This window comes from Cervus elaphus, chromosome 28 (genome assembly GCF_910594005.1).
Source record: "Cervus elaphus chromosome 28, mCerEla1.1, whole genome shotgun sequence".
Taxonomy (NCBI): Eukaryota; Metazoa; Chordata; class Mammalia; order Artiodactyla; family Cervidae; genus Cervus; species Cervus elaphus.
In genome coordinates, this window is record NC_057842.1 from 49,286,731 (window position 1) to 49,298,952 (window position 12,222).

At 32.0% G+C, this 12,222-nt stretch overlaps 1 protein-coding gene across 12 annotated transcripts in view; it reads right to left on the reverse strand.

Moving 5' to 3' along the window:
• Window positions 1-2,556: 2,556 nt before the first annotated feature.
• Window positions 2,557-12,222, reverse strand: part of GRIK2 (glutamate ionotropic receptor kainate type subunit 2) — a 721,045-nt gene continuing 711,379 nt past the window's right edge. For 8 of the 12 annotated variants that reach the window (XM_043889993.1, XM_043889994.1, XM_043889998.1 and 5 more), the window contains one exon: window positions 2,557-4,251. In XM_043889993.1, coding sequence (XP_043745928.1) covers window positions 4,087-4,251 — 165 coding nt within the window. In that variant the 3' untranslated portion in view covers window positions 2,557-4,086. Of the gene's footprint in view, window positions 4,252-6,612; window positions 6,796-8,360; window positions 8,448-12,222 lie in introns of those variants that run through there. The other 4 variants (XM_043889996.1, XM_043890000.1, XR_006338355.1 and 1 more) reach the window with 4 other exon arrangements.

Genomic DNA, 12,222 nt, shown 5'->3' on the forward strand with positions numbered 1-12,222 from the left:
TTGGTAGAAATGAAAAACTCAATGCAATATTTGGAATATAAAGATGACAGAAATAAGAACTAGGAAAGCAAATCTTATAGATGTGCACTCAGACTGGAATATCAAAAAACTTGACCTCTGAGGTAGTCCTTCTTTAGAATTCATCAAAATTAGAGATAAACCTAGGAAAGGGAGAACGTCTGTTAGAGGCAACAGGGGATCCAACATGGTCGAAGAATTAAGGAAATCCCCAGAACGCAAGAAAAGAGAGAAATCTCTCTATAATGATTGTGCTGCCGACACAAAGGGCTGTCTGAGAGGGGGTCAATAGTATCGCAACAGGATTCAAATTACAGATACACTCAAGACCTTCAAGACCAGGGGCTCACTGCCATTGTGCCTGTGTGCGTGTTCAATCACTCAGTTGTGTCTGACTCTCTGCGACCCCATGGACTGTTTCCCATCAGGCTCCTCCGTCCATGGGATTCTCCAGGCAAGGATACTGGAGTGGGTTGCCATTTCCTATTCCAGGGGATCTTCCTGACCCAGGGATCAAACCCACAACTCCTGAGTCACCTTCATTGGTAGGCAGAATCTTTACCCCTGAGCCAACTGACATTGTACCATCTTTTAAACTGAGGACAAAATTCCTAAGTGAGCCTGGCCCATATTGTTTTCCATACCTGGCTTGCCTTGATCAGAAACAAATGACGTTATTCCTGTACCTTTCATGCTCTCTTTCCTGAAACATTGGGCACTCTCTTATCTCTATTAAAGTATTCTGCTTATATTTACACCTCAGTGTTGGAAGTGACTGTCAGTAAGCCTAGTCTTGGAATAGAATAGCCCACTCCCAGTGACAATCTTTGGTGCACACTACAGCCTGACGCTATGATTCTACTGTATGTCTGATGCCATGATTCCCTTTATACATATGCATTGTACACAATTGTCTGTATTCATATTTCATAATAAACAAACATTTAAAAGCACTGTGCTAAAATTCTTTAAAAGTGTTAGTGTTTAGTACATAAACTCATTTAATAATAACAAGGAACTTATTCTTAAAAATATATAACTGAACTGAAAAATATTTGAAAGATTTTAATTTGTAAAATATCCTTATCCACTTTACATGTTTGTAAAATAGAATCTATTCCCTTGGTGCTCCCATAATGATTAGGGTTATTCAGTTGTAAATATATAAATATATCTCTGTGGCATTCTCATAGCTGCTAGGATTAATTATCTATGAAACACACTTGATGTTTTCATCTGATTAACATTATTTAGTGGTGATATGTATAACTATATCCTCCCCCAGTGTTCCATAGTGGCTAGAGTTATTTATTTGTGGTGTATGTATCTCCACTGATTACCTGGAGTCATCAGGTTATGTTGTCAAATAGAATAGGCATTTCTTCCTCTTCTTACAATTTGAGTGGTAGGCACTAGAAAATAATCTTATGCCAATATACTGCCTTTCCAAAGAGAAGAGTTGTTCTTTCACTGGTTGAAATTATTTTGAAAGTAACCAAATTTTAATAAAATTAAGAATAGTACTTCATATGTGTATAAGTACACAATGAATAGAGCAATATCTATTTTGGCAGTGATGTAGAAACCTTTCAGGAAATGGATAAAAATTGAATATCATACATCATTTTTATATTCTAAATAACCTTTAGAGTTAAAATACAGCAGAATTATTTATACTTTTTGAACTTTTTAAGTTCTTAAATTATCAAATTTATATCAAAGATATAAATAATTCCAGACTATTTAAAAAATAATCATCATTTTCTGCCTATTGTTTGTAATATAATGAAGAATTGAAATTTAAAAGTGCTTTAAAATCTGATTAGAATCTAACTGAGTAAAAACTTAATATTCAGACCAAAATTTGAACATTTTATGAGCTATGCTATTTGAGGCTATTTACCAATTTAAAAAAAAGTTGAGATTTGTAACAGCAACTTCTGCAACTTCCTAAAATTAAATTTTGGGACATAATTGTCCTTGAAATATGATACTTAATCCCGACACTAGAAATTTTGAAAACACTTAGAAATTGAACCTTTAAGTAATGGCTATTAGCAATTTATGTTTTTTGGTTTTTTGGTTTTTTTTTGGTTTTGGATAGGAGTTCTAGTTAAAATGAGTCTTTTTTTTTTTTTTAATTTATCATTGATATTGAGCCTATCTCTTCCTCCCCCTTGGCTGAATTAAATTAACAATGTGCAATGAATTCTTAAATTGGACATGAGTTGAACTTCACATATAATATCATAATCACTATGGACATAATCAATGTCCAGTCACAGAAGCGCTAAGATCATGACTGTATCCTCTAAAACTGTTACTTTTCACATTTAAACTGTCCTAAGCCTGAAGATTACATTTTATATTCTGGCCCAGCTTGGAGCCTGAGCTTTTTTCTTCTTTTCTCCAGGTAGTTTTGAAGTGGTCATCCTTGATGACCGGGAAGGATTCAGGAAGTGTACTTCCCTTCATGCAAAGAACAAATAGTGCATTCATGGACCCACATTAGAGAAAAATGAAAGTCAAAGCTGAAAGTAAAATGGACATAATTTTAATGATCTTTTAAATTTTGTGCATTGGATTCAAACAGCAAACTGTGTGCACTCAACTTTATCACAATGTTGCCAAGAGGTCTGTGTCTTTTACCATTTCACACACAATTGTTCATTACAGTATGTTATCCGCCTCGTGGAAACCAGGGGTGTGGCATGATAAGCAGCGGTGGTAGTGCACCTAGCTTTTATATTATCTAACTTGAAAATATTTCTCTTCTATGACTCCTTTTTTTCTTGATAAAAATAGTTTTCACCAAACGTTGGTGGTGCACACGCACTACCATTCATGCTCGACATCACACCCCTGACAGGAACGCGTGTTCTTATTTTGTTGATAAAAAGTATTACAAAAATTTCCATACAAAAACTATTTTCATAGAAATCTTGCATTTCCACAAATAAACCTGAACATTTTTTTGAAAAAAACTGCTCAAGAATTTTGTTCATTTAACATTGTGACTGTATTGATAAATGCAGTCCACGTCAGAGTTCACCACACATACTTCTCTTATGATGACCAGTCCCCTTTCTCCTTTCACTGAGATCTGCCCAGGCTCCATCAAGTTCATTTATAGCAGGAAGGAGGTTTTGGATTAACACGTCTGAGTGTTAGAATGAAAGTTTCAGTCTTCCACAGAACTATCAATACTCAGCCCTCTTTTACAGCTTAAGACAAAGAGTGCAAAACATCATCCATTTTAATTCAGAATCTCTGAACCAACTGTTGCTTTTTTATTCTTGGTGTGAGGTTGGGGAAAGGGTGGCTGGAATAGGTAGGGATTTGATAGAGATACATGTTAAATCTCCTGCCACAGTGAATATAAGAAAAAACATTATTGCCTTGGTAATTTGACACTTGTATTTCAATCAGTGACACAGACTGTCAAAAAAACAAAAAGAAAAGAAAGAAAAACACTGATGAAGATCTGCTTTATATTCCACTTGCCATGAAATTCAGATTTGTTTTGCTTTACATTTCTTCACATCCTATAAGCACATATTGTCTATTCAGATGACCATTATACTGAGTAGCTGGGGGCTAGTGACATCATCACCCTCTTATCTGGGTGTTCAGAAGACTTAACTGTTTCTTGTAACACTACAGTTTTTGCTGATTCCAAGTATTTTTATTCTTAATGATTTTTTTTTTCCTCTGGTTACCTTTGGGGCATTGATATTCCATCTCCTGGCAACAGTTGAACCTCAAAAGGAACTTCCTGGACTGCATTTGAAACCAGCCACAAAATGGTTATGTAACATTCACTCAGAAGAAGGGAGGAACCCATGATAAACAGTGTAACCCCGTGTAACTCGGTTGATCCATGATGTTTATAAATCAAGTCTGATCATTGCAACTGCTTAGATCACAGAGTCTCTAGTTCATAGACACAGCGGCATGAGGTAACTCATTTTATTTTGCACAGGTTGCATATTTCCACAGGAAACATTCTCGCTAAATTGTTTGGAAAAAAAGACGACAGTTTGTGCTTGGGTGTTTGGCCTCCCAGCTTTATGCCATGGTTTCTTTACCTGGCAACCGTCTGTCGTTAAATGTGTGCATGTTGATAACCTCTTCTGTTTTCACAATAACTGGGGCCTGTGGCTTGTGTTTTAACCGACGCTGGCACTTCAGGGACATCCTCAGTTCCTCTAGCATGGCGCTACAGAAGGACCTCTAGAGAATAACACAGAAAAGGAAACATTACACACACATCGACTGCAATGGTCCTGAAACAATAGTAAGTTCAGTCTCAACAGCCTTCTCAACATAGCAGCCTTCAAGTTTTGAAAAATTCCATTATAAGGGCTATATCAAATTATTCCACTTTTAATACTCAAAACATGATGATTAAAATATTTTATCAAGTGGGCAAGTTTAAAGAAAATCTCCACCTGTAGTGAACTGCCAGCTAGGAATGCATACATTACACATAATTTGAATGAGGTTTTAAGATATATAATTGATTAACATGATAAGATATAATCTACCTTAAAATTTAAATACAAACACGTATAAACAAATCAGTTACCAGAAATCCATCCATGCTATTAAAAAATATTAGACAAAATGTACTGGCTTTTAGATCATAATGTAAGATATGAAAATTTTCTTTAAACGTGGCTTCTTCATTTTGTCTTTCCAAAACAGAACAAAAATAGCACTCACACATTTAGACATAAAATATGGAAAATTATTTTTGGTATTCATTATATCTTTTTGTGATCATGCCTATAAAACTATCGGTGAAGATTACAAACACATATGACCTAATCATGAAATGACATTGTATCACATTTAAAAAATCCATGCACAAATATTAACTAAATTTTTGGTATCATCAACTTGTTAATTGAGGACTGATAATTTATTCCATGAAGAAAAAGTGACCCTACATATATATTTTTAAAGTTCTATTTCATTGGCAATAGATTTGCCAGAAATTCTATATACCTGGAACTTATTACACACTCCTCAAATTCCTATTACAGAGTGAAAACATAAGACAGAAACTTATTAGTCTCCCTCTCCATCTAATTGAGATACATGTGTTAGTTACATATAAATCAGATTCATGAACCAGTTGCATATTATTGTTGACATTCAGATGGTCTAAGACTTAGGCTCTTTTTTTGTAAGAACTAAAAATGTGGACAACAACTAAAAATGTGGACAAGAATGAAAAATTTACACAATTCCAAAAAGTGATATGAAAACATAATGAAATAAACCTAATCAAATATGCATGTGAAGTCTATTTTTTTTTTCATTTTGTGTTGCTGCTTTATTGTTTATCGTCTTAGGATAATTCCAAAATCCAAAAGCAAGCTTCAGGAGTTGGTGATGTTCAGGGAAGCCTGGTGTGCTGCAGTCCATGGGGTCACAAAGAGTCGGACACGACTTAGTGACTGAACTGAACTGAACTGAATTCCAAAATAATATAGGATAAAAATGGTTAATACTATATACATGCCTTGTATTTTTTAAAATACTTTTCATATATCACCTTTTGTGACACAAACTAATACTGAATTAAGTTGGGCATCCGTATGACAGAGGATAACTCACTTTCTGCAGCTCACAACTGCACTTCCAGCAAGATATTCTGATACCCAATTTTATGTTTTTTGATCTTGCCCTGTTAGCTTCTTGTCCATTCCTGGCTATATTTTCATTTTTCTTCTTTGGGTTGCTGAAGAGTTTCCTTGGTAATCATCCCAAATCTATGCCTTGGTATTCCTGAAATTCTCACAATTATCAACAATAATCTATTGTTCTAAACATGTTATTAATAGTATTCTTTTGTCCAATAAACAGGTGAAATCCAAATCTCTTTTTTCCATCATGACCTCTCTGAGTTAATTTTACCTTATCTTCCCCCAACCTAATCTTCTTCTTCTTTTTTCTTTACACACATGCTTCTCTTTGGCCCTCCAAAGTTTTTCTCCTGTGTTTCTTCTTGCTCTGGTACTCAGCAGAGTTCTTTCATCTTTCACATCAGTCCAGCTTTATCCCTTACCTCCAGACATGACTCAAATTTTAACTTATTCAGGAACCACTTTCCAATTGACCAGGCTTATTATTTCTACTCAGTTTACTATTTTCCCCTCACTATCATGTTTCTCTGTCTGACCTCTAGGTCTTCCATGTTTCCCTCTCATTGAATTGTAAAGAGTAGTGATCAAGTGCTCACGGCACTGTTGACCAAATTAATAATAGCTATACATGACCTTAACATTTTAATTCATTTTTAAAAATGTTTGTAATTCAATTGCTTAAAAAATTTTTTTCAGACGCTTAGTAAAATACATTGTGTACAAGTGAGCTAATTAATCAGATAAACCTTTGTTATTTGTTTAATAACATTAAATTAATAAAAATATTAATTTATTAGTGTTTGTCATGGGAGATGATTAAATGCTACACATGAATTCCCAACTAACTGCAAAGTTATTTCTATGTATTATTTATTATGTGTTAAATTATATGGTTTTGAAATTCACAGATTCTATTTCTATTAAAGGATCTATATGATACCTGATAGCCAGTATATGGACACAGTGTTTCTTGTTGCTTAATACCTACTATTAGATGTACTTATTAAGAACATGATGAAAATGATGATGAAGATGGTGATGATGACAACATTGTAGAAATGGAAAAATCTGACTCCAAAAGAGGGAGGAATACATAGTCTTGAGGTAACTTAGTCTTGGTTCTCTGTTGAAACATTTAACAGAAGAATTGATTAGATAATATAATAATGTCAGAACTTGATGCCATCGACACTTTAAAAATGTTATAGGATGTGAATAATGTTGAATTGTTTGAAATAAGCCTTCATTTAAAATAATTAAACTTCCCAAATGCTAAAAAATTTATAACATTCTTTTGGCAAACTCAGTTTTTAGATATCATGATTATATTGATTTCAAAAGTGATAAAATAGAGATATTGTTTTGTCCATAGTAACAGAGTGGTCTAAACAACTGATTTTCTCAGGAAAAAATCTTACAAATGTACATAACTATTCAACAATGAACTGATTCCATTTTATTTCTAGTTAGTTAGGAAGTAGTTGTATTAATAGCCTATACTTAACTTCAGACTATAAATAAATACATTTAAATTCTTTTAAAGCAATTTTATGTAATATAAAACTTGCAATACTGATTAATATAAATTACAAGCATATATCCTGCCCCAATCAAGCACAAATAATTTAAAATTATCTTAAGTAAATGATATTTACAAATTTATAAACTCTGAAAATTGTAAACACGTAATCCCACAACTATCATTTTAGTCTTTCTCTATTTTCTTAAGTTATTAGAAAGTAAAAAATATAATCAAACAAGCTTTAAGCAGTCGATCAGTAGTTTTGATTTTAATATCATGTTACCACTTTTGTTAATTTTTTCTCTAAATAAGCTGACTTTGACAGTTCTTTTTGATTTATCAGTATAAGTTTTACCTAAAAAAATAGTATTATCTTAGATTCTAATACAGTTACCATGAAACTGTAGGTTCTTTTCTTACTTATATAATATTTCCAATCCTTCACAAAACTATGAAAATCTTTAGATTTGAGCAAAAATTTGGAGTCAACATTGACAAATTTAAAAAACTTAATGATACCATAAAGTGTGGTTCACTTTTATCACTAAAGCAAACACATTTTTAAAATTTTTTTAAAGCTTTAAAACGTAAATTCTGTATCTCGATCTCTGTAAGAACCCAAAGTTGAAACTGTACAGACGATTGTGAAGTATAGCTGTTTCTCTGTGTTGTACGTTGCCAAAAAACTACTATGTCTGATTTTTAAGCTTCTAACTTGTCATTTGATAGAGACAAATAGTGTTTCCTACTTCTTATCATGATCAGAATTTTTTACATGTCCTTTTATTGAACTGTGGAATAAGATTTTGAAAAACCTAAATGCACTTGACAGGAATTTCCTGATTATCATGAAGAAGAAGGAAGCTGAGGAGGAGGAGGGAGTAGAGAAGAAAGAATAAAAGAGACAGAAGAGAGGAAAAGGGGGCAGGGGACAAGGAAAGTAATAGTGAAGGAAAGAGGGAAGAAGGGAAGGGAGGGAGGAAGTGAGAGAGAGATTGAGGGAGGAAGAAAGAGAAAGAAAACTACCATGCTTTTCAAATCACTTCTTAGGGACAGAAACACACAAATTGTGTCAAAGTAAGTTTTGTAGGGTGAAAACAACAACAGAAATTTCTCTGCACAATATGACAGACTACAAAAAGAAAAAAAGGTGCAAGGATACTAACCATTATTAAAAACCTCTTTTAGTAAGTTTCAAAAGTTTACTAAACAGTGTCTGGATGGTAGGGTGGCACTAACCAAATAGAAGATTCCTGAAAATGAAAATTTAAATCTTTGAGCTGTTAGCATGTATAATTGCATTTAGTTAAACTCGTTATAAAATGCATTGTATTTAATGAGGCAACATGTATTACACATCTCTAATTCTTGAAACAATGAAGGTCTGGAAACCTTAAAATAATGAATTTGGCTAAATGTACATTGCCTTTTAAACAAGTTATTTTTTTAATGTATAAGACAACATAAATAGTCCACAGATAAATGTTCTCAAGAATATCATTCGTGGTGTTACAGAATAATTTAATCTTAATAGCTTAACTTTCTAATTTATAGATATGTTTATATGATACATGATGTGAGAGTACTTTGAGAAGCACATAAATTCTTTTAATATTAGAAATCTAGTTTCAAACATGCTCCATATTGAACAGTGATATATTTAAACTTCATTTTTAAGTAAAATCCTTTATGTTTAGCAATGTCTTTTAAAAAAAACAGCAACTGATGAAAAATTAGTTTAATTTTTTAAACTTTGAAACTCATCACTTTCATGTTGAATATATAATACTATACCAACTGAAGGAGAAATAATCATAAATATATGCTATTATTAGGTCTCTATTTAGTATTTATTTTGTAAGGAGAAACCTATTCTATACATCTTACTGTCTTATTTTTTGAGGGTATAAAGTTAACTAAATGATATTCCAATATTCAGAATAATTTCCAACCATTTTTGTGTAGAGTTTCTATTTGAAGCCTACTAAAACATCTTTAAACTGCTTCTAAGAGATTTGGTAGTGCAATGTCCTAATATATACTAGCATCTCTCAACCAAAATGTTTTGTTTTGTTTGTCATTTAAATTATTTGTTCACTGATTATGGATACTTTGTTCATTCTCAGACATTTTCTAATTAATTTCTGATGCTGTAGGCCATTTGACCAAGAATTCCAGATCACAGGTAGTAGAGACAAATCCAAACTGTCACTGTAATTAATCCCTGTGGAAAATTGTTCCACTTTAGGTAATACTTAAATTAACTAAATAATAACTGAAGGAAAATAAAAAGAATATTGGATGCAATATGCAACATTTTATATAAATGTTGGTGTGCTAGATAATGAAGATAAATGTCATTTAACAAGGCCCACTTCTTTTGATTTGACTCTTTAACTGGCAGTCTTTTAAAAATATCAAATAGCTAATACTATCTATCAGAAGTATGGATTTACCTAAAGCTGTATGAATGTAACAGTGAAGCAATGAGAGATGAAAAATGACTAGCTAAGATACTCATGTCAAAAAAATATATATATATATATAAACTTTGATCTTGATGCTTAGTCTTAGAGCAGTACTCTTTTTAAAAAGTCTATATATACATATATATATATATTTTAAATATGCTGTCAGACAGGTATGCACACATTGATATTCTAACTAAAAGAGGAATACTGTTCTCTTGACTTCCATTCTGTGTGTTATTATATTAGCCTGCCTCACTAACAGTGATTTGAATTTCAGCTAGGTTCTTTTACCTGGACTCTATTCTTAACAAATGGTAATTTTTGAATACTAAATAATAAATCAGACAGGAAAAATTATGGCACTAAATTATTTTTTCTCAATAAATAAAATGACAAAGCTTCCTATGCTTTAGCCTGGATTATTTTACAATGATAAACATAACGAAAGATTAAAATATTTTCAGAAACCTTGACTCTTACAGAAATAATTACTGAATAGCTTTATATTGCATTTTGCAAATAAATGAGACAGAGAAAAATGGGGCATCATTATACATTTTTACACTTCCCTTACTTAAGTTAGAAAAATCAATAAATTAGGTCTGACAAGCTTCAACAACATTTTAGTCAATACAGCTGTGAAATGAATTTTAAGAAAAAGCAATGTTAATCATATTCTTGCTAGTAGTCATAATAATAACAATTTTTCAACAAAGTATGTAACATCCAAATAACTAATGCTTAATTCCAGGAAAGCTCTCTTTCCTTTAAAGTACAGCAGTTAAAATGTATCAGCTTTATAAATGAAGATAATAATTATATTATAATGAAAGCTTCTTAGTATATGCCAGACATGCAAAAACCTCTATATATGTTAATTATATTAACTTCTAAAACATTTTAATATATGGTGTATTTGTAACCCATTCATTTATTTAAAAGATATATAGAAAGATTAATGTAATCCAAAGTTGAACACACTTGAAGAATGATTCCAAGTCTTTTTTTTTTTTTTTTAATTTCAAAACCCATGCTTAATGTCCAGGAAAATGAAATAACTATACAGAGCTCATGATCAATTTTGTCAATACAACATCAGGGATAAAACCTGTCAAGAAAAATAGCTAAATGTTCTACTTCCATGTCCTGTAGTCGTCTGCGGTGTAAACAGAATTAGTCTAGGCCTATTTCAACTTGAGAAACATACTTGACCCTTGAGATACTTATCTTCTTCTGCACAATATGGATAATAATCTTTGCATAGCTCTCAGAGTAACCTTCATGCATTGGAGAAGGAAATGGCAACCCACTCCAGTGTTCTTGCCTGGAGAATCCCAGGGACTGGGGAGCCTGGTGGGCTGCCGTCTATGGGATCGCACAGACTCAGACACGACTGAAGCGACTTAGCAGCAGCAGCAGAATAACTTTGTACTCACATGACATATTACACTTTAAAAATTCTAAAGTCATTGATGAAAACCTGCTATAATCTTGTTTTAAAACATTATGGGCATTAAAAGAGTATGAGTTATCACAAACGAATGACTTAAAACTCCTTTTGCTGATTTGCAATTACTTAGTGAGCAAAATGAAAATTGGCAATTGAAGTGTTACTTTATATTTATATATAAAAAGCATTTTTTGAGCCATCCTGTTAGTCCCTATATATATATATATATGTATAATACCCTATAAAGGATATTAGTGGAAATTGAGAGAAGCTCTGCTCTCATAGAAAGGCAGTAACATAAAAACAAGACAAAATACACTTTTGTCCAAAGTTTGTTAGTTATAACTTTTGAGTAGCAACATGCTTTATAGCTAGATTTTATATTAAAAATTTACTTAGAATGTTAACAGTTAAAACTCCATATATTAAATACAAACTCCCTAATGAAAAGTACAAATATTCCATGGTTTGTAAGTAAGTATTATTTGGAAAAATGTAAATATTGTAATAAAACATTTGCTGATGATTTATGACAATGTTTGCTTTCATATATCTTATCCAATAAATGTCTTCTTTTATGAAGACATTATGAAGCATTACCTCTATTAGAACAAATTCTTCAGCATTCTGGAAGCAATTTGTGCATAAGGATTTGTGAACAACTTGTTTTAATTCTCCTGATTCCATGAAATACAGATTCAGCCAGCTTTGAAAAGTGTTATTCCTCTGAATAATCTTTCATACAGAATCTCGAGTCTTGCAAGTTTAAATTAAACCACTATGATTTTCTTCTTATTCTTCATATTTCCTCATTTCATTCATTTGTCCTTCTATGAGTTACAACTGCCTTCTACATTTCTTATTCAACTATACACTGAAGAACATTCTATGTGCCCACAACACTTTTTTTGAATTTTCAATGACTGAAAATCATCACATTATATAAAGGTTACTGTTGATAAGATTTACCAGTGTTCTATAATACAAACAACTACATACACTAAAATGTACTATGTCCTGAAAAATAACTGTACAAAATAACTCTTAAAATGTACTTTAATCACCTTGCAGGAAGGCACAAAATATGTATCCAAGATATGGAATGTA